Below are 27346 nucleotides of genomic sequence, written 5' to 3' on the forward strand. Positions count from 1 at the left end.
CAAAAGGGGGCCACTGCCCAGCACCTTTTCTCTTCTTAGAAACTGTGTAACAAGAACTTCTTCTTCTTCTTCTTCTTCTTCTTCTTTTTCCCTCCTCCTTTTTTACCTACTCCCACTCAAACTTGAACTTGATCACCACTTTTCCGATCTACGCAACCCATCATGGATCGAACAACTAATGGTGACGACGGCGTCGAGAAGCAGGCCGAGTTCAATCATCTCGACCAGGCTCCTAGCAAGGTCAGCTCTGAGATCGATCACGACCATGGCTTCACGCAGGAGGAGCAGCGCAGCATCATTCGACGAATCGATCGTCGACTCGTCGTGACTGTTGGTGCCATGTATTGTGTTTCGCTTATGGACCGAACCAATATGAGTGCGGCCAACATTGCGGGCATGAGTGTTGAGCTGCAGCTCACTGGCTTCCGATACGTAAGTCTTGTTCTCTCCGTTCTGGGGGTGATTTGACTGACAATCGTGGTAGAACATTGCCAACTTGGTCTTCTTCATCCCCTACGTCATCTTTCAGCCCCCGTCGACTATCCTCATCCGCAAAGTCGGTCCTCGTATTCATCTGGCTCTCATCACTATGATGTGGGGTGCTGTCATGGTTGGTATGGGCTTCGTCAAGAAGTTCCCTCAGCTTGCAGCTCTCCGAGCGGTTCTTGGTTTCTTCGAGGCTGGTTTCTTCCCCAGCTGTGTCTATCTTCTCAGCACATGGTACACTCGATGTGAGTATCCTCACTGCTCCAAGTAAATCAGCACTAATCAAAGGCCATAGATGAGGTTGGAAAGCGATACTCTGTCTTCTATCTTCTCGGTTGTGTCGCTTCTGCTTTCTCCGGTATTCTCGCCTATGGTGTACGTCTCACCCCGAATCCACGTCTCACTCTTGCTCACATACAATAGCTCATGCAACTAAACGGCCGCGAGAATCTCACTGGCTGGCGCTGGATTTTCATCATCGAAGGTACTCTCACCATCGTCCTCGGTATTGCTGGATACTGGCTCCTCGTCGACTTCCCCGACTCCAAGCGCAAGACATGGTCGTTCCTCGGCAGCCGTGAGCGCCAATGGGTCGTCGATCGTATCCGCCGTGATCGTGGCGACACTGAGGTCCCTCCCTTCCAGTTCAGCAAGTTCATTCGAGGCGGTGCCGACTGGAAGGTTTGGGCCTATGCTATGATCTTCTTCGATACCACCACCATCAGCTACGCCCTTGCTTACACCCTGCCCATCATCCTCGTCGGAAACATGGGTTTCAGCGTCGGAGCAGCTCAGTGTCTCGTTGCGCCTCCCTATGCCTTTGCTGGTATCGTCATGTTCGCGACTGCCTGGGTCGGCGACAAGTATCACGTCCGAGGCCCCATGATCCTCTTCAACATGCTTCTCTGCCTCATCGGACTCCCCATCATGGGCTGGGCTGAGAGTGCCAACGTCCGCTACTTCGGTGTCTTCCTCGTCACCGCCGGTGCCAACAGCAACATCCCAACTGTCATGTCCTTCCAGGCCAACAACGTCCGCGGCCAGTGGAAGCGAGCTTTCTGCAGCGCTACTCTTGTCGGCTTTGGCGGCTTTGGCGGTATTGCGGGCAGTCTGGTGTTCCGCGAGAAGGACAAGCTCACGGGGTACAAGCCTGGTATGTGGGCTTGCATCGCCTGCTGTCTCGTCACTGTCACCCTCGTCTGCCTCTGTGACTTGGACTTCAAGAGGCAGAATGCCAAGGCCGATCGGGGTGAGAAGGTGTTGGAGGCCCATGATGTGAGTAAGCCCCCTCGTGCTGACATGACAACATCACTGACAATTATCCTAGGAGGGCGCTTCTGCCGATTTCCGCTATACTTACTAAGATGGGTGGATACATGATGAATGAATGTCAAATGCCAGGATGAGGTTGTTCTGTTTCTATGTATTTGTTTCAGTCTAGCCTAATAACGTCCGTTGTTCACATCTCTTGTCTTTCAGACAGCTTGACCTGATCAATCTCACAGTTATCTTGGTGACATGTTCGCAAGAGACAAAGCCCTCCTTGTCACATCTGAAGCTGTTCGTCCCTCCAAGTCATATTCTGGAGAGTGTTACTCTTTGACAACGCCGTGTCTCTTGTTCATGGCAGTGACCATCGCACAATGTGCACTCCCACCCGAACACTTGGCCTCCCACCGCTGTCAAACAAAGGAATTGTCTTCATTCAACAATTTGCACAAAAACCCAGCTCTGCCCGCCATGACGTTACTCCCATACTAAAAAATATTGTTCCTCGTCGCGAACATGGGTCATCCTGAATACGCCGTCCCGGTGTACCTGGCTATTCTTGCCGTGCTGCTTGTACTGTGGCTCTTGATTCCTGTTGTGTTTATTATTCTGTTGGTGGTTAAAACTCGTCTTGAGAGGAGGGAGATCGATTGGTTGGAGGAGGGTTACTTGGTCCTCGGGGATGGGGATGAGATGCAGATGAACTACGAGACGTTTCTGCGCGTGCGGGCTTAAACATTGCAGGATAATGTGATTATACCTGGTAATACTACTGACGCTTAGGTCAAACAAACAACTGTTGATCAGTTGGAACAAATTACTGAAAGACTATTGATTAGTCTACTGTAAGTCATCTATACATACAAATTGCATTTCCACCATTTACATCATGAACAGAACCATCGCGACACCAAACACAGCACTCAAGATCGAGGCGTGAACACCACTAGCCGCATTCCCATCTCCTCCTGCACTTCCGCCCTTGCCCTTCGCCTCACCCTGCTCAGCGTCCTCACTGCTCGTGGCATTCGTCTCAACAACACGCTCCTCCAGCTTAGGATCGAGAGGGTTATGCGCATCGAGATACCCAATGAGAACCTCATCCTGCGAATCAAGAGTAGCCAGGTTCTTGGCATCGACGCTGAAGAAGTTGTCGCCGCCTCCAGCAAGGAAATCGAGAGTAACGACGCGATAGTTTGTCTTATCCTCGAAAGCTTCACCGTCGAGAGTAGCGTTGACGAGCTTGGAGCCGTTCTTGTTGTCGGGGTTGTACTCGATCTTAAGGCCCTTTGAAACCTGGAACCACGATGTGATTTCCTTCTTGTTCTTTTGATTAACGCCTGTTACTGCTCCTTCGAAAACTTCCTTGAGCTCGGAGCCGGTGAAAGTGAGCTCCACGATAGCGTTGCCGAAGGGGAACGAAGTGAGAACTTCGCCACGAGTGATGTTCCCCTCGTCGATGGTGGCGCGGACTCCGCCGGCGTTGATAAAGGCAAAAGCGGGCTTGTCGTCGTCGTTGCGGCTCTGGTTAAGACGATACTCGAGCATTGCGTCGGCCATAACTTGGCCGAGAAGACAATCTCCCTGTTGGCAAGTTGACTGGTCAAGCTCAGCTTTTGTGTTTCCGACAACCTCGGCGGCAAACTTCTCAAAAGGAGCGCGCCACCCTTTGATAGTCTTGTTAAGAGCCTTATCCATCTCGGTCTGGTTAGTGAGATGGATAGGAGCACCGTGGTATTCGAGAGCCTTGCCGTCCTTGTCAAAGGTCAGATCGATGGAGCCGAGGTATTCACCCCATCGGTAGGCAGTGACAATAAAGACTTCGTCTCCGTTGATGTCCTTGACTATAGTGGGATAATCGCCCTCTGCCTTTTCCATGTCGCCGAGAAGAGTGTGGCTGTGACCGCCGATGATGAGGGACAGACCTTCTGTCTTTGCGGCAAGCTCCTTGTCGACATCGTAGCCAATATGAGTGAGGGCGACGATGCGGTTGATGTCAGTCTTGTTTCGAATCTCCCAGATAGACTTTTGCACTTCAGTGATGGGGTCAAGGAAGGTAGTCTTGTTTCCGACACTCGAGATTCCAGGCGTGGTGTCAGTGGTGACGCCGATAACAGCCAAATCATGCTCCTTGAAGATCTGGTAATTCTTGATCGTCTTGTTCAGTCCCTCGTATTCACTCTTGACGTTGCAAGACACGACGGGGAATGTGAGGTTCTGGAGAAACTCGCCAAGCTCCTCGTCACCGCCATCCCACTCATGGTTACCGAGCGTCATAGCATCGAACTTCAAGGTGTTGAGGTTCTCAGCAATCTTGGAGGGTCCGTAGAACGAGTAGAACAGCGTGCCTTGGAACTCATCGCCTGCATTGAGCCACAGGTTATCAGGGTGGTCCTTTCGAAGCCCATCGACTGTGTGCTTTATGCGCGCGTAACCACCAAAGCAGCCCTTCTTAGGATCCACGCAGTCAGTGCCCGACTTTGCGAATTCGTCGAGATGCGCGTGAACGTCGTTGACGTGGAAGAATGCTACGTAAATAAGTCAATTGGACCGCTAAGAAGGCAATTGATCACATACACATGTTGTAATGTCCATCATCGTCGACGAATCGCTTATTCAATCGCTTGCTGTACAGAACATCCTCAGCAGAGACCAAGCCCGCCAGAGCGAGAGCACCCAGAGTAATTGACGACTTCATGATGTTGACCTACGCGCAGAGAAGAGGTGAACATGAACAAATCCAGCATCATCAGAAAACCAGGCCCGTCGCTCTCTTTATTCCGACAACGGCCCCGGCCGATCAAAGACTTGGGGTCGCGCAAAGGTTCCATGAGATGGGATCGCCAAGACACACGTGGGCAACGTGAGTGGCCAGCCGAGGGAATATCTTCACTCAATCTCCTTCTCCTTCCTTGTCAGCTATAGTGTAGCTATCGTATTATCTATCACTATGTAGAAACGTGTATCCGTAGAGGCTATAGATTGTCTGTATCAGCCAAGACGGAGTTCGCCATGATAAGAATAGGTTCTTGGGCGGCTTTGTCCGACAGATGCTGATGGGCAAGGTTTTGGCCTTGTAGCGCCGGTCAAACGGTTTTGGAAGTGGTAACTCGCCCGTGAGCAGGAAGTCTAATATCTGTCAATCAACACTGTTATCATTCAGCTGATCAACGTCCCTGTAATGTCATAAATGACAGGTGGCAGCCTGACTCATGCGACTCGTCGTCGTGCATCATTCATCTTGTTGATATTCTGGGGGCGGTTCAGTTTTTAGTCTTTAAGCTTAAAACCCCCCATGGCTAACGCCGTCTTCGCCTCCGACATTCGCGACGTGACACTCACTCACTCACTCACCCACTGGATGTGCTAATCAAATCGCCACAGGCTCTCTCTCTCTCTTAGAGGCTTTTCGGGCCTTTGAGGAATTGCCCACTTCAGGCTTCAGCGACCCAACATATCTTGCCAATTGGCTCCTCGACACACTTTCCTCCATCCATGTCAAGCTCTGGGATTCAATATCGAGATGCCTATTCTGGTCTAGTCTCTATGCTGCACAACATCGCTAGTAAAAATGCTGATCAAGCCAGTCAATGCGCTGAATTGACTTGCCAGAGGATCGATATGTACCTAGACTATGTTGATTAGTTACTATCCTTTGCTGTTTAGGCGGTCTCCGGAGCAATATGCCCGTCAGTTATCGACGCTATTCTAGTTATTCGTCTGATGTTCGATGCTGTATCCATTTGCCAGCCTAGGTTTGTAGTACGTACTTCCTTCGCTGGTGTCTCGGGTAGCGGAGGTCTGGGAATAACTGGCTACACTGGGTGCACTAACAGAGCTTTTCGCCTCAACTGCGCGACTCAGCACGTCACGACGGTCTATATAAAAAGAAAAAGAGGCGCATCAAAACCCACGCAACTCGTATAAGGCCCTGATTGGTGAGAGGATTAGTAAAATCCTGAACTATTTTGTAGGGAAGATATTATTTTTACCCTGACCGGAAGATCCCCTAATTAGTTAGAAAAAATAGGATTAACTTTCTTAAGATAGTAATTAAGTTATGTAAATAATACTTTATACCTTTTTCTATCTAGCTTCTTTAGGACTAATTACTTTCTATTTAGGAAAGTTAAGTAAAGATTTTTAGGATTTTAATAAGTCCTTTAAAAAGGAGGTCTATAGGAAATCTATTTAGGTGGGATGAAGGAAGGGACCTGACACATCTGCCGAGGGGCGGTATTTATACTGCTTGATCAAGGCAGCAATTGCGCCACCAAGGCAGATAAACCTTTACTGATATTAAGTTTTGAGATACTGGCCTGCTATAGGGGCCTTACTGTTTAAGCCGCTGTATAAAAGCTAAAAGCTTAATGGCCTTATAAGGCTAATGGAAAGAAAAAAAGAAAAAAAAAAATAGGAAATCTAACCTTATTAGTGCTTAATACTACCCTTTTAGTTACCTAATTAGGCAAGCAGTAACTAATTAAGAAGGCGGTTAGGATCTTCCTTTTATGCAGATATATCAGACCTCTTAGAAGTAGCTTTTCAATAATCCGGATTTTGCTAATCCTCTCACCGATCAGGGCCTAAATTCCCGATATCTATCGGCTTTTGTAGTATTGGGGCGGTTAGGCTAGAAGCCCGCCAGTGCGCTTCGGTGAGTTAGCGGATGGCGTTGAGTCTTAGTGAAGTTGTGGCTAAACGCCATCGCTTCTCGAAGATGCTTACCCTGTACCAGCTCCATCGACTTCATGGGCTCGTGAGTCTGCACCATATTCCTTTGAAAAGATCAGCAAGAACTTGACACTATTGTAAAGATCTCCACGTCACTCAGTCGATCACTTATTCCCGAACTCTATTAAATAAGCAGGAGGCCTCTTGTGATCGACGATTTCGTAGAATTACCCCTGTTCATCACCCGCTTATCGGCAACTTCGTGGAGATTATCCTTATGATGAGCTGCACTTCGTGACCAGTAACTGTTGAGAAACATATGAAGGAATCCGGAAGACCAGAAACTGGAACTCGAAAGTAGTGCCGAGCTTTCACAGTAGCGGAATATCACCGAAATTTCAAGCGGGCATATTCCCTGTTGCCTAGAGTACTTTCTCTGTAAACAAGGTCCTAAGGCATGTCAGCAAAGTCAAAAGGCCCAATATTGTATCTGCTGCCCTCAAGGACCAGCTACTTATGGTTCGAGACACATATCTAGTAAACTAGCTAAGTGGGAGATCTAAAGTAGTTAGTAACTTAGAGCAAAACCCAATAATACGAACTTCAAGATAGCTTTTTGACAGTAACTTCACAACCAAGTGATCACATGGAATGAATTCATTTCGCCTGCCAAGAGAGAGATAGGCATATACCAAGGACCGTTGGAAGTCTAACCTCTCGAAAAACCACCTCTGTCCCTGTCCTCCAGCCAAGACGGCGCCTCAACCATGCTGCAGTATTAGTTGAGATAACCAAACGTCCGAGCGAGGGTGATCACGAGCCCCTTAGCTGCAGATTACCACGGAACGGCGCGCAAGCTGTTAAGAAAAACGGGAAAAAGGCACCCGGGCGGCTGCACTCTTCCTTCGATCACAGCCTACAGGCCCCCCCAAAGCCGTTGCACATGTATTTGCTGGCCTGAGATGTGACAGACCAAACGGCTTCTCCCTAACTTGAAGAGGCTAGCCAAGAGGGTTCTTTTGAAGTTGGATCAACATACCGGTAGTTTAAGGGTCTGTGCTGGTGGTGATGTATGCAACTGGGTTGATACCGATTCGCTGAGGTGATTTTCAACGGGGATGTGGGTAGGAATAGGGCAGGAGAAGCGCTATTTGCTCGTTGATATGTTGCTGCATCGATCTTCATGAGGGCTTGGCCAGTGAGCTATCGAATCGGGAGTTCCATAGCATCACTGGTCGATGCAACTGTGTGATGACGGTGGCTGGAGTTGCTTCTGCCGTTTGCTGTGATCACTGAGAGTCTGCATTGTGACACTTATCGACCACAGCCTCAGAGGTCTTCAAAAGAACCGATAAGGAATTCAGCCCTTAGCCGGGAGTTGGGAGCACTCAAAACGCCACCATGGCAATTGCAAGCCCGAGGAAGGAGTACGTGACCCTTTCAGCGGATTGTAGAGGATGCCCCAAAGGAACTAATCAAACACATGCCGATTGTGTGTGCTGCACTCCAAGATCTGACCTAGTCAAGCTTGGCCGAATGGTCTGAGGGTGGTCTAGACTGGGTGGTAGAACTTGTTTCGAAAGGAACTGGCATGGAAAAGGATAAGCGTTAGATGCCAGAATGGCGTGAAGTCAAGTTGTTGGTCCTAGTTTCAGTTAATCAGGGACAGAAGCAGAGAGAAAAAAGGGCTTGTGGAAATAGCGTTGTTGGCGATAATATTTGCGGTTTAGGTTTGGTTGCATGCCAGTTCCAGGCCCCAGGGTCGAGATAAGCCCAGCCCAGTAGCCCACTGATGTGCAGTCAAGGGTTCAGTGACTAGTTAGCATTTCGGATGATTGCTAATGAGGGAAAAATGATCTGCAAGATTTTGAGTCTCTCTCTTTGAATTTCTCGTTGTAGCTTGGCCCATTCGTAGTGATGCAGGTTCTTAACTTCTTGGCATGATACTACATAAGCCACGCATAGACCACGATTGTTGGTCGAGAGGCGGAGTGGTATGAATCTTGGCAATGCAACAGTATCTAAGTTTTTGTCTGAGATTTTGAGCATTGTCTACAGTGCGTAACTGACTTGAGATGTTGAGGCTTGAGAGAGGCTCTAGGAGGATGAGGTCATGACGGTTGAATCCGAAAGGGACCAAAGGGGAGAATGCCTTTATTCTACGTCATCAAAAGCCAAGTAAAGTACAGTTACTAATCAACGGACTTTCAGGGTCGCCCTCTTGCCAAGACTCGGCGGCAACGGCACCTGCGCCCCCTCTTAGACTACCTACCACTACCAATGCCACTACCACTACCATTTCACCACCACTAACGACCATTGGCATACCCCAACTCCCGAGCCCACGGAACTGGTCAACAAAAAGCAAAAAGTCAGTTTCTGAGTTCCAGCGAGTGAGTGCTAACTAACCTACAGAGTAGAGAATGGAGACGGCGCCGGTCTTGTTCCCTAGGTACGAGGGAGCAGCGCCAGGTTCCATGCCATTGCCGGGTCCTTTGTCTCTGATCCCCTTCTTAGTGCGCAAGCCACAGGGAGGGCGTTGCATGGGCCAGAAAGACGGGCCCAACTCTATTTTATTTGCTGCAGACTTGCCTTCTGCACGGGGAGAGACGAGACACGCAGCCCAGCAGCCAGGCCCCCCAGGCGACAGGCGACAGGTCAACCAGCTTGTCCCGTTTGAAACCTTGCAGACAGGGATACAACACGAGCAAAGTGGCCGTGACCTCTACTCTCTTCCACCGCCGTCATCTGCTTAAAATGGCGCGTGGCAGCCAAAAAGCCATTCCATGAAACAAAAAAAGCCACTCAAGATAACTACCGTAAGAGTAATAAACAAGAGAAGAAAAAAAGAAGAATAATGGAGAGAAACAGGCTGATTCAACGTCTTCTGTGTCAGAAACCCTGATCCTGAGCTGAGACTTGACTTTGAGGCTGACGAACTTGTCTTGTCTTGTATTAAACGATCATCATCACCTCCATTCTACAACAAAACCGTTAGAGCCGAGTTCACTGTACATATATGCAGTGTTGAGTAGGTATTCAATGTCACTCGTCTATCGACACAGCCTCATGCCAAGAGAGCTTGTTCGAGGGCCAAGAGCCGAGTAAGCAAGGACGGATGATCGGTAGTTGTGTATTATTTCTCTCTCTTGCCTATCGTTCTTTGTTTATTGTATATGTAATCTTCTTTTTTTCCCTGCCTTGCGTAAGACCATACCAAGACCCAAGACCTCTGCAATAGCTTGAGACACGGACACGACAGGGAAATAAGTACAAGCGGGGAGTGGATTCTAGGTTCTTAACACCGAGAGAGAGAGAAGCTTCCCTACAACTTACACCACTTCACTTCACTTCACCTCACTTCACCTCACTTCATCTTTACTTCTCAGCTTCTTCTTTCTCCAATCAGGACATGGCAGAACTTCACCCTTCCTCCACGACAAATGGAAATCATCACACCTCAGGACTATCAGAACAACGCTCGCAAGCGACAGCGTCGCAGTCTTCGTCCCTGTGATGCCTGTCGGAAGCGCAAGACTCGCTGCGTTACAAAGGATGGCGACGACAACTGCGTCCACTGCCAGCTGAGAGCCACGCCGTGTACTTTTCGGCATGATCCTCCGGAGCGACAGGTCGCCAGCGGTAGTGGCAGTAGTGGTATTTCCGGTCTAAACTCAAACACAATCTCCCTGCAACAGCCGCAGCAGGACGATGTCGGCCATGAGGACCAGAGCCAAACGTCAGCGCGGAGCATGAGCCAGAGCCGGAAAGCGTCGCGAGACGATGTCCAGTCTGTTCACTCTGTCCCCGCGGCCCAGGCATTTTTATCTCCTGCTGAGACCAGGGCTTCTGCTGATAGCGGCATTCCTCTCGCTCCGCCCTCTGTCATGGTCCCGGAGCTTGGTCCCCTGGACCGCACTATGGGATGCTCGTCTACGCGGTTTGCAGAGCTTTATGGTCTGGGGAGCGATATGGAACCTATACTAATGCGACATCGACCCTACGATCCTCAGACTCACGAGTTTAGTCTCGACACACATGCTATTCGACGCGTGCTGGAGAGAGACGACGGTCAGGAGTATCCCTTGACATTTCACATGGCTCGTGACGAAAAAGCAGTTGAAGGCGATCCGACATTTTCTCAGGTCGACGCCATCGAGAGCTGTGTTCGTCCTCACGGCCCAAGTCTCGTTGAGCTCTTCTGGAGACACGTACAGCCATGCTATCCCATCCTCTCCAAGGACCCCTTTACCCTTGCCTACAGCCAGTCATACCGACGCATTCCCGCCGCCCTCCTTGGAGCCATCTATCTGTCCGCCATTCGCTGGTGGACCTACGACCCTGAGCTCTCCATCAGAAACCCCCCTGACGCCGCCCTCCTCCGCAGGATACTACGGTCTGCCATACCAGCATCTTATCACCGCCCAAAGCTCAGTTCCATCCAGGCCGCCCTCCTTCTGCTGCAGTGCCAGCCCGAGGACCCCCTCAACCCGGACCACACGTTCCAATGGGGACTCACCTGCCAGGCGCTTGCGATCGGCCAATGTCTTGGGCTTCACCTCGATGCGAGCAACTGGACTATTCCGCAATGGGAGAGAAATGTTCGCAAGCGGCTCAGCTGGGCGCTATTCATGCAGGATCGCTGGACGGCATTGGCTTACGGACGTCCTGTGCATATTCACGACGATGACTGGACAGTGGGCGATCTTACACCGGGTGATTTTTCTGATTTCGACAGCGAAGGCCACGCAGCTTCGGCGTCCACTTCTGGATCGGTTTCTAGTTCTGTTTCTGTGTCTGGCTCTGACGATGACCGGAGATCTATTGCTGCCACTGGCATGACGCAGTTTATACAGATGGTGCGGTTGACGCAGATTCTATCCGCTGTCTACTCCAGCTTTTACACAGCGCGGACATGTCGTGAGCAAGATACCGTTATTCTGTGGGAAAAGGCCCGGCCGCTCTTCGAGATGTTGACGAATTGGTACCATAGCATTCCGCCGACACTGCAGATGAACGTTGTTTACCAGCGCAAGCTGTGTTTCCACGGATACCTGCACTTCTCCTACTACGGCGTCGTAATGACCCTGCTGCGCCGCTTAATACGCTCTACAGCACTCCCACCGCGATGCTCGGACGATCGAGTCCTCTCCAGCATTCGACAGATTGCGCTTCAGACAGCTCAGAGCGCCATATCCTTTGTCATCAGCTTGCGACCTGATCATCTCGAGGCGTTCTGGTACTTCACGTCACCCTACCTCTTCTCGCTCCTCGGCTCCTTCACCACATTACTTCTAGTCACTTCGCTATCATCGCATGAGCGACATTTCTGGCAGGAGACCCTAAACTCGTATCTTTGGAACCTTCGCATGATGAGCAAAAGTCATCAGCCGATGCAATATGCCGTGAATCGACTGGAGGGGGCTATATTGCGTGGCCTGGAGCATTCTCTCGCGGTTAATCTGAACGAGCCGCTTAATGATAAAGTTAGCCCAATGATGGGCAATTATGGTGCTGATGTTTATGAATATACTGATTTTGGCGACTGGGATCTCGCCGCGGGCGCGTCAGGGCCGTATGATCTCCTCAGCGGCTTGGTCATTCAACCAAATCCTATGATGCCGCAGAGAGATCTTGGATGAAGGGGCCGTGAATGAGAAGGAATGCGGCGGAGAGGTTAATAGAAGAAATTAGTCGGCATCTTCGAGGCCATTGTCAGACTCAGCCGAGCTGTCCTTGCGACCCATGGAATGCCTCATATTAATATCAACTAAATCAACCATACCATCTTCCACAAACCATCCCAATCTGCGAACCCCGTCTCGCTCGCCGCTTGCCCAGTTGGGCGGTATAGGTAGTCGGAAGCTCAGCGCTCGTCCACCGCAGAAGACCTCGACGAGCTGACCCCTCAAGAAGAGGAAGACTCCATCGACGAGACTGACGTTATCGTGTCGTACTAACTCGGGACCGTCGACAGGTCGGGGGATGTAAATGCGGTACTGGTCTGCCCAGAAGTCGTCGAGGGGTGGAAAGTCGGTGATGAGGGCGACGGAGAAGAAGCCGTTTCCTTGCGGGTTAAACTGGAGCCGATGGCCTTTACCTGAACTGTCGGTCTGAAGCATGACGCCAAAAGTGTGCGCATCACAAGCTGCGACTTTGAAGTCTACCATGAGATCCTTCTTCCACTCCGCAGAGCCCAACTCAGGGAAATGAGTCGCTGTTGTGCCGAGGGAGCAGAGATACAAGCTCGGAGCAGCATTGCTAGGCGACACAGGCTTCGAGCATCGCCATATGTAGCTCCTAAACTCTTGAGAAGCATCAATGCGCAGACAGGCGTTCGTGTCTGCCCACATAACTCTAGTGACACCAAGATCACCTCCCCAGAGCCACTTCTTCTCATCGTCCGCGTAGTCTCCAATCCAGCCAAAGCTGATTCTCTTATCGGGATCTCCCGCCTTAGGGCATGACTTGGCTGCGTACCAACGGCGTCCGTCGAGTCGGCCATGAGATCCATCTCTTGGCACGCGGAATGGCCCGTATGGTGTGTCAGCGATGCGATATACTGTTCCTGCATTCGGGGCGTGGAAGCGCGAGTACACAAGGTACCACTTTCCGTTGGGCAATGTGAAGATCTCTGGACATTCGGGGCAGAAGACGTCGTTGGGAGCGTATAGAGGTTCTGGCGCAACGGTCCAGGCTTCGAGATCCGGGGATGTTAACAGTGCGATGCATCCGCGACTCCAATATGGGCCATTGGCTAGTCGAGTAGCTACAAGCATCCAATATCGACCTTCGGCACGGTTATAAAAGACAAAGGGGTCTCGAAAGTCAATGTCCTCATACTTATCGAGTCCTTCAGGATGAATTGTGACTGGTGTTGCATCTTTCTCAAACCTCGTACCATGAAGATCTTTTGCTTTGGCACGAAGTATTGTCTGTCGACCATTTTGCGACAGGCTATACCCCGTGTAAAAGAGGTTCATGTACTGATCTAGATCAAGCACTGCACATCCCGTCCAAGCACCATCAGCATCTGGATCAGAGCTAGATTCCCCAGGCGACAAGACAGGCTCTGGGTCACGCTCCCACTCGATAAGATTTGTTGAACGGAGTCGCGACCATGTTGCTCTTAGACGCTCTGGGTGGTGCTTTGTGGCTGGCGGGGTGTTGAGGTGAAAGACGTGGTATGTATCGTCAATGAGGAGGGGAATGACATCGGCGGAAGCTTGGTAGTGTGATTCGCGAGAGTAGATACATGATTCGGGTGGAGGAGTTGGGACAGGGAGTATTGATCGCATAGTCGTGGTGTTGTTACTGTGTGGTACAGTATTTGGTGGTCGTGTTGATAGAGGTGGTTATCCAGGTTGGAGCTGTCTGTTAGTTGATTGTGAACGAAATAAAGTGAAGCAACGTCTAATTATATCCATTTCGGAGACAACCTTTCTTGGCGTTCTCAATCCAATCAATGATACCTTGCCTTGCCTTGTCTTGGGGAGTGATAGCTCTACCTACATGCACTACAGTAGCCGAATGGTCGAAGCTTCAAGACAGACTCCATCGACGGAACCTGATGGTCAAGGCGTCTGTCTTGGAGTGGGAAGTGGGAAAAAAGAGAGTCAAGTGGAATGAACCTCGCTCTTGTCTTGGTTTAAAAAAAGAATGATAATCACAGAATGCAACCGTGCTCCTGTTTTTTTCGCACCCACGTTTCCCAAATGGTCCCTTTAGAGAAAAGCCCCGGCATCAAGAATTCAAGATGGCGCGGCGCTTCCTCAACAGGTAAAGCTTCATGACTCGGTTCAAAGTTTATTTCGATGATCCTAACTTTTGGCGGCTTAGCTTGGGTTTCTATCTCAGCCCAATCAATCAATCGTGGGAGAGAGCCAAGAGAGCCTTGGAGGGAGAGCTTCTTCTAAGCGAGCTCGGAGCAAGGTTCCAGAAGCAATGGGAGTGTTAGACAGAAAAAAGGGGGCTTGAAAGATGGGAAGTTACTGAGTGAGTGAGTGAGTGAGTGAGTGACTGGCTGAGCAACTCGTGATATTACTCCTCCGCACGCTGAGCCTTGGCCCTGTATCTTGAGCCTTGTCACTGCTGTAACGTTAACTTGAACTCGCAGCTGAATCAACTTCCCATGATCCATCCATCGACTGTTTTTAATATCATAGTATCCACTTGCACGGTATCACCGATAACCTCTATCTTATTCCAAAACAGAGCTAGACCCAGAAGCCGTTAACCGCTGAAGAGAAGCGAAAGGGTCAAAGTGTCAAACCTCACTCCCTCCCTTTCAGCCCTGTAAACTTGACCTAAGTTAACGCGCGGCCGTCCGTCCGCCCCGCGGAGAAAAAAGAAACATGCCGAAGAGCTTCGTCGTCAAGTATCCCTACGTCTGGCTGTGCTGCGGCTTCGCTGCCCTCGGAGCTTGTCTGTACGGTTACGAAGGCGTCTACTTTACCGGAGTTTCGACTCTTGGTATGTCTCTTCCCAGAGTGTAGAAAGGATCCTCGTATAGCTAGCTGACCAGGAAGATGTCTTTGTTCGCGACTTTGGAACGCGGGGCGATGATGGCGAATTCCACATCTCACCCCAGAATCTAGCTGTCATGACGAGCATGATCAATGTGGGCGAGTTAGTGGGATCGTTGTTAGCAGCACCGTTGAACGATCTATTCGGCCGAAAGGGCTCGCTCTTCACCGGCTCCGTTGCCGTGGTCGTTGGTGTTGTAATGCAGCTATCTACGACTTCGAGCCGTGCCCTTATCACCGCCGGTAGAGCCGTATCCGGCTTTGGGGTGGGAACCTTTTCGGTAACTTCGCCTTTGTACATGGGAGTAAGTTTTTAAATTCTCCGATTGATCATGTGTAAAATTGGCTTTACTGATCATGCACTTGTAGGAAATAGCGCCGGAGTCTTTGAGGAGCCCCCTTCTCATGTGCTGGCAACTCGTTTTGTCTGTCTCACAGATCATCGCTGCTGGTATCAACAGGAGTGTTATCCACAACGACACGAGCTTTGCGTACCGATTTACCATTGGATTTCAACTGATCTTCCCATTGATTCTGTTTCTCGGAATTACATGGCTTCCAGAGTCGCCGCGCTGGTTGCTCCGCCGTGGACGGCATGACAAGGCGATGCGATCTCTCCGCTTACTTCACCACCAAGACAAGCACTACGACGCTAAGCCCGAGATGCAGAATATCGAAGAAGATCTCGAAAAAGAAAGATCTAGTGAAATTGAAAGTGCGTGGATTCAACTAATTACAGACCCAATTGAACGTCGCAAAGTGATCTACAGCGCCGGCGCCCTGATCGCCCAGCAGATCAATGGAATCCAATGGTTCTACTACTTCGGCACCATCTTCTCCAAAGCAATTGGACTCAAAGACCCGTTCCTAATGACCCTTATTGTATTCATAATTCAAGTCTTTGTCGTTCTGGCGGCGGTGTTGCTGGCTAACAAGATTCCGCGACGACCTCTGTTGCTCATCACCACGGGGATCATGACTATGTCTATCTTTGTGGTTGGATGCTTGGGTATCCCTGGCGGAACTCCGAGCGAAACTGTTGGGAAGGTTATTATCAGTTTCGTGATTATTGAGATTGTGGCCTTCAATTTTGCTTGGGGTCCTCTTGGCTGGACTATCGTAAGTGTTTCACCCTTTCACTAAGTAGTTACTCCTCTAACACACTCTACTTAGGCTTCTGAAATGGCTGTCGGGAGAAACCGAAACAAAATCTACGCAGTAGCAGTCGCTTCTTTCTGGGTCACGGTCTGGGCTACCGTCTTCACCCTACCATACCTCTACTACTCCGCCAACCTCGGTCCCAAGACAGGCTTCGTCTACACAGGTCTATGCTTCGTCACGCTGACTTACGTATACTTCTGCGTTGGTGAAGTCACGGGCCGAAGTATGGAGGAGATAAACGGCTTCTTCCGAGATGGTATCCCTGCACGGCATTGGAAGAAGCAGCCGTTCGTTGAAGCCCAGAGAGATCACCAAGTCAACCTTGTCGAGGTACAGGGACACGAGAAGACTGCGAATCGCTGAGATGATTTATGAATTATGTGTCTATGAGATCTATGCCACTTTTGTCTATATGCTGGTCATGAATACAACTTCTCGAAACGATACTCGGCTTCCTATGGTCGACTGTGCCAATAACCCCCATAGCTTCGGTTGTAATATATGGTTTTCATGACTGCATCTTCCTTCCCATTGTGAACAACCCTCCTGGGCACTTCAATGTATCCCGAATGTGACTGCTTGCGAGACCACTTCTTGTCTCCACGTCTATGTCTTGAGCGTGCAGTGGGTTGCTGAGTATCGGGACTCGGCAATCGCGGCAAAGGCTGCGCCATGCCAAAAAGAGGTTCCAAAGGTTCAGACTCATAAGTCAAATTCGCGTCTGTTGTTGCTCGTCCGTAACCCATACTGTCTCTAGTGAAGCGATCCGTGAAGCCCACGCTTCCCATCCAGGTTTCTTGTCGTCCCATAGTTGAGTATGGCGATGGCGAAATTGTGTTGTTTTGAGCTTGTCCACTATAAGTGGATGCGGTAATAGGGTTTGATGGTCTGTCAGTGTATGAGGGAACGTAGGACGGTTGTTGAGTTAACGAAGTTGGGTTTACAGTCTGCATTGTGTGGTACTGCGGAACTGAGGTATAGTTGTACGTAGATCGCTCCATATCGCGAGACATTGTGCTTGAGAAATTGTATTGAGATTAGAAACAAGCAGTTCTTTTAGTATTTGCTTCTTGAACAAGATTGTAGAGGTGGCTGTTATCTATATATGAATGCTCCTGTTCATATGTTCCTCAATGCCCTTACCTTCAACAAAGCTACAGTTTCTTTCTTTAGAGTGTTACCGAAACATGAAACAAACAGCTAACTAATAGCTTGAATTGTAAGAATTCAGATCCCTGTTTCAGCAATGAGCCGCTTCTTTGTTCTTTGTTCTCTTGGCAGGGGTTCCAACCGTTTACCGATGCCTCAGTGAGGTTGAAGATACCGAAAATAGGTACGGCAACGCCGTCGCAACAAAGAAGGTGCCGTTTCGTCCATTGAATGAAGTCATAGGTTCATTGTGCTGTTGCTGCTGGCGATGCTCGAGATGTATCATCCCGCAAGGCTCTGTCGTTCCGAACTGTAAGCTGTTGGCTGCTCTTTTTCTGCGCCAGTAACCTTTCATGCCGCAAAGTGTAAATTACCCAAAAACAGTTGAAATTCCAATTATAACGCTTTTAGAGACATATATGGCTTGCATATGCAGAAGTGGCGTTCCACATTGCGGCCGCGACTACAACTGTAAGACAGATATAGTTCTTTCGAACTGACAATTCTATCACATATTATGCTTAACCTTCTCAAAGGTTTGTAAAACTTACCTAAGCCGGAGGTCTCACAAGCTGATTATATTTGTATGTATAGCTTCGATCAAAAGAAAGACTACCTTATGCTGTGAGGTGGACGATAGTTTGTATAGTGATTGGCTTTGTCACCGAAGCCTCAAGCTTCATTTTGCAAATCAAGGCGCCATCATGAACATTTATGCATCATCACTTCTCTATATGACTCCAAGACATGAGATGACACGATGAATCGAGGACAGAATAATATTGAAGGAACTGTCCTTATAACATTCTTAGGCCACCCACTTTCTTCCTGTCTCTTGAAAACACAATTATCCTAGCCTGGACAGAATAAGATATCGCGATGCACCTCTTGCTACCAATTTACACCCTGATAGGTGCAGCCATTGCCCAAAATGTATTCACTACAGGAACGTGTGTGACTCAACGAGGATGCGGCCCCTTTCCAACAGGTTCACTTACACCTCCTACTACGATATCGAACACCATTCAACGAACACTGACCCACATCGCAACCGTCTGTCCTACAGCGACAGTCGTTGTCTTCAATAGCACCTCGACCACAACCGGAACTCAGACTGTCAACTCAACTGTGGTCTCTGCTCTGCGTGTCACCACGACGTCTACTGTCACGACCAATGGTGAGCCAAAACCCCCCCGAAAGAGGACTATGATTCTGACCTGTGTAGTCACCACCACCGACACGGAAGAAGCTACTACTACTGTCACGTCAACAAGTACCATGACACTAACAGCTACCATTCGACGCACATCTACTATCCCTGCTACGTCAGGCTTCGTCCCCATCGCTTCTGAATCAGGCTACGTCGCTCGACGCCGTCACAGACGTGGCGATGACGAGTTGGTACCGACGGCTAAACCGGCCCTGGAAAAGAGATGCTGGCCAGATATACTAGCTGTTGTCTGCAACACTACCATCTTCACTTTGACCGCCCAAACCGTTACACGGGCCAGATGTCCTCTGCCACTACCTACTGTAACTGTGACCCAGAACGTAACTGTGAACACTGCCACTACAACTGTTACTGCTACCGTTACTAGTACGCGGACTGAGAGTACGACTGTGATGGCAACCGTGGAAAATGTCATTACTTCGACGACTACCTCGACTTGGACTTGGACCACGAGGCCTATCGATTGGAATACGACATTCTTTGCGACCACAACTCTCGCTACTGCAACAACATATGCTGCATGTCAAGCGAATAACCTCATCAACTCAGCGAACGGCGGACATTTCATCTGGAACGTCAACTACGGCGGTTCACAAAATCAGATCCAAGTGGGAATTCCAGCACGGAATGCTTACGAATGCTGTGTAGCATGCCATCAAACCCGAAACTGCATCTGGTCCAACTTCCCTAGCAACTGTGAATTGGTCATTGCAACATCCTGCAATCCTAGGGACAACTTCAATTCATCATTCATTACTTCACCGGATGCCAGGAGGGGAACGACAATTAGTAACGGCCCTTGTGGATTTATTGCCAATGGGGGAGATGTCCCTCTGGTTTAGATTTCGAGCAGAGTGTATATGCTTAGGTAAACCACTGTTTAAACATTTTCCTCCTTATGCTCAGTCACAGAAGACCTGGCACCGGCCTTGACCATATCGTCCTGCTCGCTTGGAGCGCGGTCGTGAACGTAGCCAAACATCACGTCCATCTCTTCGAGAGTCTTGCCCTTTGTCTCGGGGAGGAAGAAGAAGGCCCAGACGGTGGCGGTGATCATCCAGCATGCGAAAAAGAACCATGTTCCGTAGCCGAAGGACTTGAAAATGTAGGGAAGAGCCTTGGTGATGGCGAATTGAGTGAGCCTGTAGTTGTTAGTCATTGTTGTGTAAGAGAGATGTGAAGGTGTCCTACCATTGAACACAGGCTGCGTATGTGCCTGTCAGGGTTCGAAGGGCACCAGGGAAGATCTCGGCCGAGACAATCCAGGGGATACCGTTGAGACCAAAGGACCAGCTATAAAAGTCAGAATGCTGGATTCATCACATTAAATGGGAGAACTTACAAGACAGAGTAGATCATGATCATGGCAGTAGCAGCCTTACCACCAGCGGCAGTCGAAGGAGACAGGTCCTTGCCCTCAGCAATGATAGTAGCGGGGTGTCCAATCTTGACATAAGCTCCAACGATCCAGAGACAAACAGAGCACATGGCAGACGAGATGATGGTAGGGTTACGTCGTCCCCACATGTCGATGAGAGCGCCGTAGAAGATGATAGATGCAACAGCTACCAAGAGTCAGTGAAAGTTCAGCATCGGTGGATTGTGAAACATACCCTTGACAAGACCATAGATACCAGTGTATAGGGCAACATCGCTAATACCGAGAGAACCGAAAAGAGTGGGTGAGTAATAGTTGATAGCTAGCAATCGTCAGCACTGTTGTGTAGAAATGCGGTGGTTAACTTACCAGCAGCACCAGACATGTTCTGCAGAGCAAAAGAGCAGAAAACAAGCAGAACACGGTTTCGCATTCCCTTGCGGGTAAGTTCAGATACAGCACCTCGAAAAAGAGCCCAAGGGCCAGTACCAAACCTGCTAGCAACGAAGGCTTCATCCGCAAGACGCTTTCGAATCATATCAAGATCCTCTTGAAGATCTATCTCAATATTAGCACCAAATTCTCATCCTGGGCCAACAAAACTTACACCTGTGATCACGGGGAATCTGTCGCAGACTCTCAAGCGCCTTGGTAGCATCCTCCTCACGATTCTTGCGCATCAACCACAACGGACTCTCATGCAGGAAGAACCCGCCGATGAAGAGGATAGCAGCAGGGGCAATCTGAACGGCCATGGGGACTCGCCATGCAGCGGCGGAAGAGGGGTTCATGTTCTGGTTGATGCCATAGTTGATCCAGAAGCCGATCAGAGAACCGGTTTGGTATGTGACTTCGAAGAGACCGGTTAGGATACCACGGATGGAGACGATGGAAAGCTCGGCGATGTAGCTGGGGACTGTGGCGGTGATGGCACCGCATGCGATACCGGTGAGAGCGCGGCCGGCGTCTGAAGATGTTAGACAGAAATTGAGATGGGTTGATAGTGACTTACAGATATAAGACAGTTGGTGAGTAGCAGCAGTCATGAGAATAGCACCGATGAGGAACACAACGACGTTGGCCTGAAGAGCCCACTTGCGACCAATCTTCTCAGTAACTTCAAATCTGTCAGCATTGGTCTCCAGCCCAGGACTCTAAAAACATACTCAAAAAGCAAATGATGGCACCGAAGAAAGCACCAGCTTGGAAAGTGGCAGTGATGTTACTCGAGATATCAGCCGAGTCCTCGGGCTTGATGCCAAAGTCACGCTTGAAGCTATTGCGAGCAATGGTGGTACCGATAAAAGCAGAGTCATAACCGAACCTGTAACTGTCAATACTCAAACTTGTCGTCTCAGTGAGATGACTTACAGCAGTGATCCTGTAGCAATGACAGCGGCCTCAGTGTACAGTCGCCAATTGTACACCTCCTTTGGCGTAGGCCTATCTTCCACAGCGCGAAAGCCACCCATGTTGTCAAATGTTTATCTTCTGATAAATGAGCCTTATGAATGAAGATGGAAGTCCAAGAACTGCTGTGTTGCATGTAAATCCTTCATCCCCCGCAGGAAGGCCCCCTCGGATATATAGCTTATCCCATCGTCAATCCGGGGGGCGTGGGGAAAGCAGAAGAATAATCCGGGGATGGGTGTGGAGAAGACGAGGGTGAGGTCATTCCAACCATGTTTTCTCTTTTCCTTCGCATGAGACAGGGGTTGTAGTAGTTCATCATAAGTCAGTGGAGATTTTGTTTGGAGAAGCATCCGACACGCGAGCCGATGCGACGACGAGAGGCGATTGGTCCTTTGATTATGCGGGGATGCTTGGCTAACCAGATGGGTAATTTAGGCGAAGGATATACCGAATTTCCAAGGCATCATATGACTTGTTCCATGCTTGAGCGAAAACTAATGCCGGAATAGATTCATTAACAGTCAGAGAATTGTCCTTAGCTGAATCGACAATGGCCTGGTGGTTGATATCCGACTCGCAACTCGGTTCATAGCGGAATGTTCATAATGAATACCCAACTACCAATCCCGACCCTTTGATCCGGAACAAGATCCGGTAGTGAGAATAGGCAGAAGAAATGAGACCCAAAGAGTTTCGTATGTGTGCAGGAGATAGTTGAAGTGACTGAATATGAAGTCTCAATAATACCTCAGACTCGCACTTTCATGTTGATGTTTGCCGTCTTGTATACCGTGCCTATTATTGTGAGGTCCATACGACCAACGAGATAGTATAGTTTACTATTGAAACTTGGTATAACAATGTACTCGGATATTCTTGAATTCTATCTTTTATATGTCTTTTACGTTAAATCGTATCATCTCTAAATACCCTTTAGATATTCTCTGCCCTCTTGCCAAGACCCTTCTCAACAGCAGACAGAGGTTCAACGACCTTGTAAATCCACTGCTGCTTACTCTCATCGCTATACTTAGGATAAGGTCGTCTGCAGTGGCAGCTCTCAAGGGGATAGCCTCGGAGCTTAGCAACAACCCACTTGGTACCGTTGATACCACCCTTGGCAAATCCCCATTCCATCTTCGCCAGCTCAAGCTGTGCAGCTTCAGCCTCTTTTGTCTTGCCAGCCTTGTACAAGTCGTAGATCTGCAGGCAGGTCTTGGGATACAAGTTCGCGACACCAGTGATGGTGCCTGTGCCTCCGACAGCGAGAGCGGGCACGAGCCAGTCGCTCTGTCCCGCGAGAGCAAAGAACTCTTCGGGCTTGAACTGAGCTGCTATGCGAGCAACCTTTGCGATGCCACCACACGTCAATTTCACACCAACGATGTTGGGGTGCTGGCCTAGGCGCTCGAGCATCTCTGAGTTGACGTCAAGGCCAGCGACAACGCCAGGGAAGTTGTAGATGACGACAGGGACAGGGCTCGCATCGGCAAGCTCTTCAAAGAAAGCCACGATGGCGTCTTGTGTCATGGCGAAGTGGAAGTAGCTGGGAGTGAGAACGAGGACAAAGTCGGCGCCAGCTTCCTTGGCGAGCTTTGTCTCGTTGATGGCATCTCGTGTGGTTTGTGATGAGGTGCCCAATGTGATTGTGATATCGGGGCGGCCGAGGGAGACCGCAATCTCTCGAGTAGTTCGAACGAGCTGTGACTTTTCGGCGGCTGAGAGTGTGACGGCCTCTCCGTTTGTTCCAGCAATAACGACTGCAGTCTGTTAGTTTGGTTCATGTGGAGAATTTGTCTGAACATACTTCCGTCAAGACCAGAGTTTACCAAGAACTCGATGTGCTTCTTCTGTACGTCCCAGTCGATCTCTTGGTTGGCATCATTGGCAAACCAAGTCAGAGAGGGAACATGAATCCCGCCAGGGAATGACTTGCTCGTTGTCGCGATTGAGCCCATTGTGAATAATTGAGATGGGATTTTGGGATACTGCTGCGTGTTGAGATGTCAAGATGTTGGAATGTAGAATGAAGAACAAGAACAGAACAGAAGATGATCAATCGTCTCAAGATCAATGGAGAGGGTTTTGTTCCACACTCAGACATTGTGGGGATATTCGTTTTGCCCCCATCGGATCCATGGGTACCTATCATGCCACGTCCCATGCGGGGATCGATGCAATTCATGACCATGATGGTTTGTCGGTTCGTCCAAGTGCCAAGACCCATCCCCAGCCTCATCCACTCTGCTTTACTTTAGCATCATGCGGGGAAGTTGGAGACAGCCACACATATCCGATCGGCTCGACGAGTGTGAGTGGGGCTTTGAGCCGAGCGTCAACTCGAACTGTTGAAGAACAAGAGAAGAGAAGCCATCCATGCCAAGTCGCATGATATTAGTGGCATGAGCCATGGGAACTAGTTCGTCCCGATGTGTCGGATGCATATGCGAAGCTAACTAAATGGTAGTTGGAGTTGCAGAAAGGTTGGTGAACGACCATTGGTGGTAATTCATTGGCGATGTTCCGTTCTCGTCTTGTCTCAAAACTCAGACAATAGCAAAGCATGAGTTGAAAACGGCATGCATCACGGCCCGGATATCCATTCGTGCCTTGGCAGCATCTTGTCGAGCTTGAACCTCTTCCAACACTTGCGCCGTGATGCGCGCGTTGCCAGCAACCTTTTCCATCCTGAGAATCTGAGTCTTTATCCAGGCCTTTTCGTTGGCATCCTGCTCTTCAACCCCCAGCATCAGCAGCGGCCATAGCATGTTGACGGGCAGCGTATCCTCAGGGTCCAAGTCCGCCACAATTTGTCTAGCGAGATTTCGGATCTGGTCCAATGCCTCAGACGCCTCCTTCGTCAGGGGGAGGTTCTTGTAGGCAACGCGGTGAAGGTGGACTTTGCTAGCGTAATAGTTCGAGAGGTACGTTCGAAATGCTCGTGTGATGACAAAAGCTAGATGCTTCGAGACGTGAGGCTCCTTTAGCTTGCCTGCCACAGCAAAGTCCATCAATGGTGGGCGGTGTTCGTATAGTGTTCGCAAATCCGCCGCTATGACCGTACCGATGTTCATGACTTCGATTTCGTCTTCGACCGTCCCTCGAGAACGATGCCAAGGGTCTATCTTGGATATTCTCCCCATGAAGCTTTGGACTTTTTGGTAGAACACAACACCAGGCTGATACAACACTTGAAACAATACATCCTCAATGTCATCAGCGGGATCTTTCGCAACCTCTTCAGGCTCACCATCGAAACTCGCGGGCGATGCTTCTACCAAAAGAACTTCGTCGTCTTTAGTGAGGAAAAGGCCTGAGCCACCAGCCGTTACCGCCCGACCATCGAGAAGTCGAATCCAAAGAAGCAACTGCTTCTCTACCACTGTCAGGCCGTGCTTATTACTACTTTGGAAGAGCACATATGCGCGCTTGAGATTTGAGTGTGCAGCATCGAGGCGGCTCTCCAAGATATCGATATAGCTAAGAAAGAATAGTGCTGCGAGAAGGTATTCGCGTGCAGGGCTGTGTTCCGACATTGATGTGCCGTCATGACTCGCGACTTCGGCAACGCCTCGTTGATAGTGATCCTCGTCGCTCATGGTCCAATTCCCATCGCGTCGAGAAAGAAGTAAATTCGAAAAGGCCATGATCGCGTGTCGAACCATGGGGGAACTGCTTGCCATTTCGATTACAGCTTGTCGCATGGACACCCACTTCTTCTGAGTCTCAACCTCAGCGATGATAGGAGGGTTGACGGAGCTAGCAAAGAATTCCATCAGCTTAGTACTTCCATCCGTAGTATCTTGGTCCCGGCTCCCGGTGCTTTGTGTCAGTGAGGGGGCTGGAAGCGGTGTTGCGAAGGCTGTCCTGTCCGGGAATGTAATCTGCGATTGAGCCGCCTTTTCATGTCAGCAACACCCGCGTAGATGCAGTCAATAGCTTCGTCTTACCAACATGTTTGTTTCCAGCCCCTGACTCTGCTGTGTCTCTGGTGAAGCGTGTTGCCAAAAATCACCGTAGTCCCACATGAAACTTGCATAATCGAAGACTTCATCAACTGCATTTCCTGGTTGGAATACTGAGCTTCCCGGTGATGTGTCGAAATTTGGTGATAGGTGCTGCTCGATGGATTGATCAGGGACTTCGGTAGAAGGCGCTTGTCTCCTCTGAACTCCTGATCGTTGCTGGGGTCGCCATTTGCACTCCATATTTAGTCTCTCGCAATGAGAGCATCGTGGCCTTTGCTCATCACATTTGACTTTTCTTCTCCTTCGAACTGATTAGGCTCTAGATTTGTTGACTTTTTGTTTATACATACTTGCATGTTAAACATCCCTCGCGTGAGCGGATCTGTCGTCGTGCCGATGCCGCAGGTCTTGTGTTCGATGGGCTGTGATTTTGAGGAGAGACACCGTTTGGAAGGCGAGGAATGAGAGGGCGTCCACTGTTCATATCCATTGCAACGACTCGCCGCTGAAGTCATAAACGGTCGATGATGCTACAATGGCTGATCAGGTCAATTAAAGTTGATGTACAATGCAAGATGAGGAACCTAAACCGTCACCTGATGCGGAGGAGCTCCGTTTGCATTTGCATTTGCGGGGCGCCTTCCAGAAGATCAGGAACCCGCGTCTGGGGTACCTCTAGGGGCTCTTCAAGTAGGAACATCTTTCACAAGAATGAAAAGGGAATAATGTTATTGGCACTATCAGGGTGAGATGAAATTAGATTATTAACAAATCATAACTTATCAATGGTTTCTCTGCATATTTTGAACCCATTGCCCCCTCTTTCGCATCGAGTGACAAGTTTGATGTCAGTGGGTCTGCTAAGTCAATTCTGGCGCCCTTGACGGGTGAGGCCCAAGCTGTCGGGACAGACTATTATAACTTCGACTTGACATCTTCGGTTTCAGCAACGGTTCGGTTATGTAGAAGGATTCTAGTTATATGCACTGTCTCTCATGAAATACTTGATTTTATCAGTAATACTATCACAAGTTTATAGTAATCAGACCAACTAAGTATTGGTTTGTGACCACTACTGAATATCATGGACAGCTTGACTTACACCGAGTTCAACGAAACCCAATAACAGCCTTTGCGACTCGTTCTTTCTTTCGCACAAATACAACAGCGATGAATAAAAGTCTCACACATGATTCTATAACTTAATGTGCATCCATGTGACGTCAGGCTTCATGAGAGGTTAAAATCACTTGACTTTTTTGTTTCGCTAGTTGTAACTTCATCTTCTTAACTCAACCACCTATTTATCCTCATATGCCAACTCAACCCTGCATTTCTACCAACCTATTCTAACAAATATTGAAACGCTTCAAATCGTTCATCATGCCTACTCAGGAAGTGCTTAACCAGTGGGAAGCTTCCTCCCCAACTACCAAAAGCGAAGGCCCCCTTCAAGGCACATCAAACCGTTCGTCTCCCTCTCGCATTCTATTTCCCTCCAACTAACTTGACCCTTCTCAAGCTCCCCAATCCTTGGTTTCTAAACACGAGTGCTTTGCTGCGCGACCCAACGCAGAAGTATGCCCGACCTATAACGATGGACGTCTTGCGCTCGATCAGGTATTATAGTCCCAAGATTTGGAGACGAGAGACTAAGAGGTTCCAACAGGATCGCGTTCGCAATAGTGGTGCTCGTACGCCCGGCTCTATCCACGCCGACATCGTCGCACAGATAGAAGCGAAGCGAGAGCTAAAGGCTTCGGAGGAAGCAGAGAAGGACAAGAAGAAAGCTGAGATTGAGGAGAAATCAACATAAGAGCATCACTGGGGTGCTTGCTTCTCGACGTCATATTTGCTATCAAGAAAGGGCTGGGCAGCGTGGAATCTGGGATTCTCTTGATGGTTGATCATGAGTTACGAACGGAGTCCGACGTCCCGTTCGTAAAACGTTGCTCGGAATAGACTTCTTTCATCGTTTTCAATTTGATCATCCGATGGCATTCAGTATTTCAGTGCGTGCCTGCCTGCGTGACCACGGTAGAACTCGATTCAAAGGCAGAAACGGAGTCGTACATGTCTGCCAGTACCGCAA

At 49.4% G+C, this 27346-nt stretch overlaps 11 protein-coding genes across 11 annotated transcripts; 5 read left to right on the forward strand and 6 right to left on the reverse strand.

Annotated features, from left to right (window-relative positions):
• Positions 1-162: 162 nt before the first annotated feature.
• On the forward strand, positions 163-1849 carry FSUBG_4852 (phthalate transporter; the record flags this gene model as incomplete). The annotated part of the gene is made up of 5 exons (XM_036682885.1): positions 163-432; positions 485-731; positions 782-861; positions 910-1761; positions 1814-1849. The coding sequence occupies 5 exons, from the start codon at positions 163-165 to the stop codon at positions 1847-1849; spliced, it is 1485 nt and encodes a 494-aa protein (XP_036539538.1).
• A 788-nt stretch (positions 1850-2637) lies between these two features.
• FSUBG_4853 (5' nucleotidase) lies at positions 2638-4453 on the reverse strand (the record flags this gene model as incomplete). The annotated part of the gene is made up of 2 exons (XM_036682886.1): positions 2638-4283; positions 4333-4453. 2 exons carry the CDS (start codon positions 4451-4453, stop codon positions 2638-2640), a joined length of 1767 nt encoding a protein of 588 aa, XP_036539539.1.
• Positions 4454-9872: 5419 nt separating this feature from the next.
• On the forward strand, positions 9873-12071 carry FSUBG_4854 (uncharacterized protein; the record flags this gene model as incomplete). The annotated part of the gene is made up of 1 exon (XM_036682887.1): positions 9873-12071. One exon carries the CDS (start codon positions 9873-9875, stop codon positions 12069-12071), a length of 2199 nt encoding a protein of 732 aa, XP_036539540.1.
• Positions 12072-12119: 48 nt separating this feature from the next.
• On the reverse strand, positions 12120-13727 carry FSUBG_4855 (raffinose invertase; the record flags this gene model as incomplete). Its single annotated transcript, XM_036682888.1, has 1 exon — positions 12120-13727. One exon carries the CDS (start codon positions 13725-13727, stop codon positions 12120-12122), a length of 1608 nt encoding a protein of 535 aa, XP_036539541.1.
• Positions 13728-14783: 1056 nt separating this feature from the next.
• On the forward strand, positions 14784-16478 carry FSUBG_4856 (HXT2-hexose facilitator of moderately low affinity for glucose; the record flags this gene model as incomplete). Its single annotated transcript, XM_036682889.1, has 4 exons — positions 14784-14901; positions 14946-15259; positions 15324-16073; positions 16128-16478. The coding sequence occupies 4 exons, from the start codon at positions 14784-14786 to the stop codon at positions 16476-16478; spliced, it is 1533 nt and encodes a 510-aa protein (XP_036539542.1).
• Positions 16479-16570: 92 nt separating this feature from the next.
• Positions 16571-17068, reverse strand: FSUBG_4857 (quinate permease; the record flags this gene model as incomplete). The annotated part of the gene is made up of 1 exon (XM_036682890.1): positions 16571-17068. One exon carries the CDS (start codon positions 17066-17068, stop codon positions 16571-16573), a length of 498 nt encoding a protein of 165 aa, XP_036539543.1.
• Positions 17069-18143: 1075 nt separating this feature from the next.
• On the forward strand, positions 18144-19337 carry FSUBG_4858 (uncharacterized protein; the record flags this gene model as incomplete). Its single annotated transcript, XM_036682891.1, has 1 exon — positions 18144-19337. The coding sequence occupies one exon, from the start codon at positions 18144-18146 to the stop codon at positions 19335-19337; it is 1194 nt and encodes a 397-aa protein (XP_036539544.1).
• Positions 19338-19375: 38 nt separating this feature from the next.
• FSUBG_4859 (quinate permease) lies at positions 19376-21345 on the reverse strand (the record flags this gene model as incomplete). Its single annotated transcript, XM_036682892.1, has 9 exons — positions 19376-19637; positions 19687-19788; positions 19838-20060; positions 20109-20195; positions 20243-20431; positions 20481-20840; positions 20886-20990; positions 21040-21197; positions 21245-21345. 9 exons carry the CDS (start codon positions 21343-21345, stop codon positions 19376-19378), a joined length of 1587 nt encoding a protein of 528 aa, XP_036539545.1.
• An 874-nt stretch (positions 21346-22219) lies between these two features.
• On the reverse strand, positions 22220-23244 carry FSUBG_4860 (dihydrodipicolinate synthase; the record flags this gene model as incomplete). Its single annotated transcript, XM_036682894.1, has 2 exons — positions 22220-23046; positions 23094-23244. 2 exons carry the CDS (start codon positions 23242-23244, stop codon positions 22220-22222), a joined length of 978 nt encoding a protein of 325 aa, XP_036539546.1.
• Positions 23245-23832: 588 nt separating this feature from the next.
• On the reverse strand, positions 23833-25494 carry FSUBG_4861 (transcriptional regulatory moc3; the record flags this gene model as incomplete). The annotated part of the gene is made up of 2 exons (XM_036682895.1): positions 23833-25185; positions 25237-25494. 2 exons carry the CDS (start codon positions 25492-25494, stop codon positions 23833-23835), a joined length of 1611 nt encoding a protein of 536 aa, XP_036539547.1.
• A 1143-nt stretch (positions 25495-26637) lies between these two features.
• Positions 26638-27070, forward strand: FSUBG_4862 (uncharacterized protein; the record flags this gene model as incomplete). Its single annotated transcript, XM_036682896.1, has 3 exons — positions 26638-26722; positions 26777-26874; positions 26924-27070. The coding sequence occupies 3 exons, from the start codon at positions 26638-26640 to the stop codon at positions 27068-27070; spliced, it is 330 nt and encodes a 109-aa protein (XP_036539548.1).
• Between the last annotated feature and the right edge of the window lie 276 nt (positions 27071-27346).

The sequence above is a fragment of the Fusarium subglutinans genome (genome assembly GCF_013396075.1).
Source record: "Fusarium subglutinans strain NRRL 66333 chromosome Unknown NRRL66333_c0000044, whole genome shotgun sequence".
Classification (NCBI taxonomy): domain Eukaryota; kingdom Fungi; phylum Ascomycota; class Sordariomycetes; order Hypocreales; family Nectriaceae; genus Fusarium; species Fusarium subglutinans.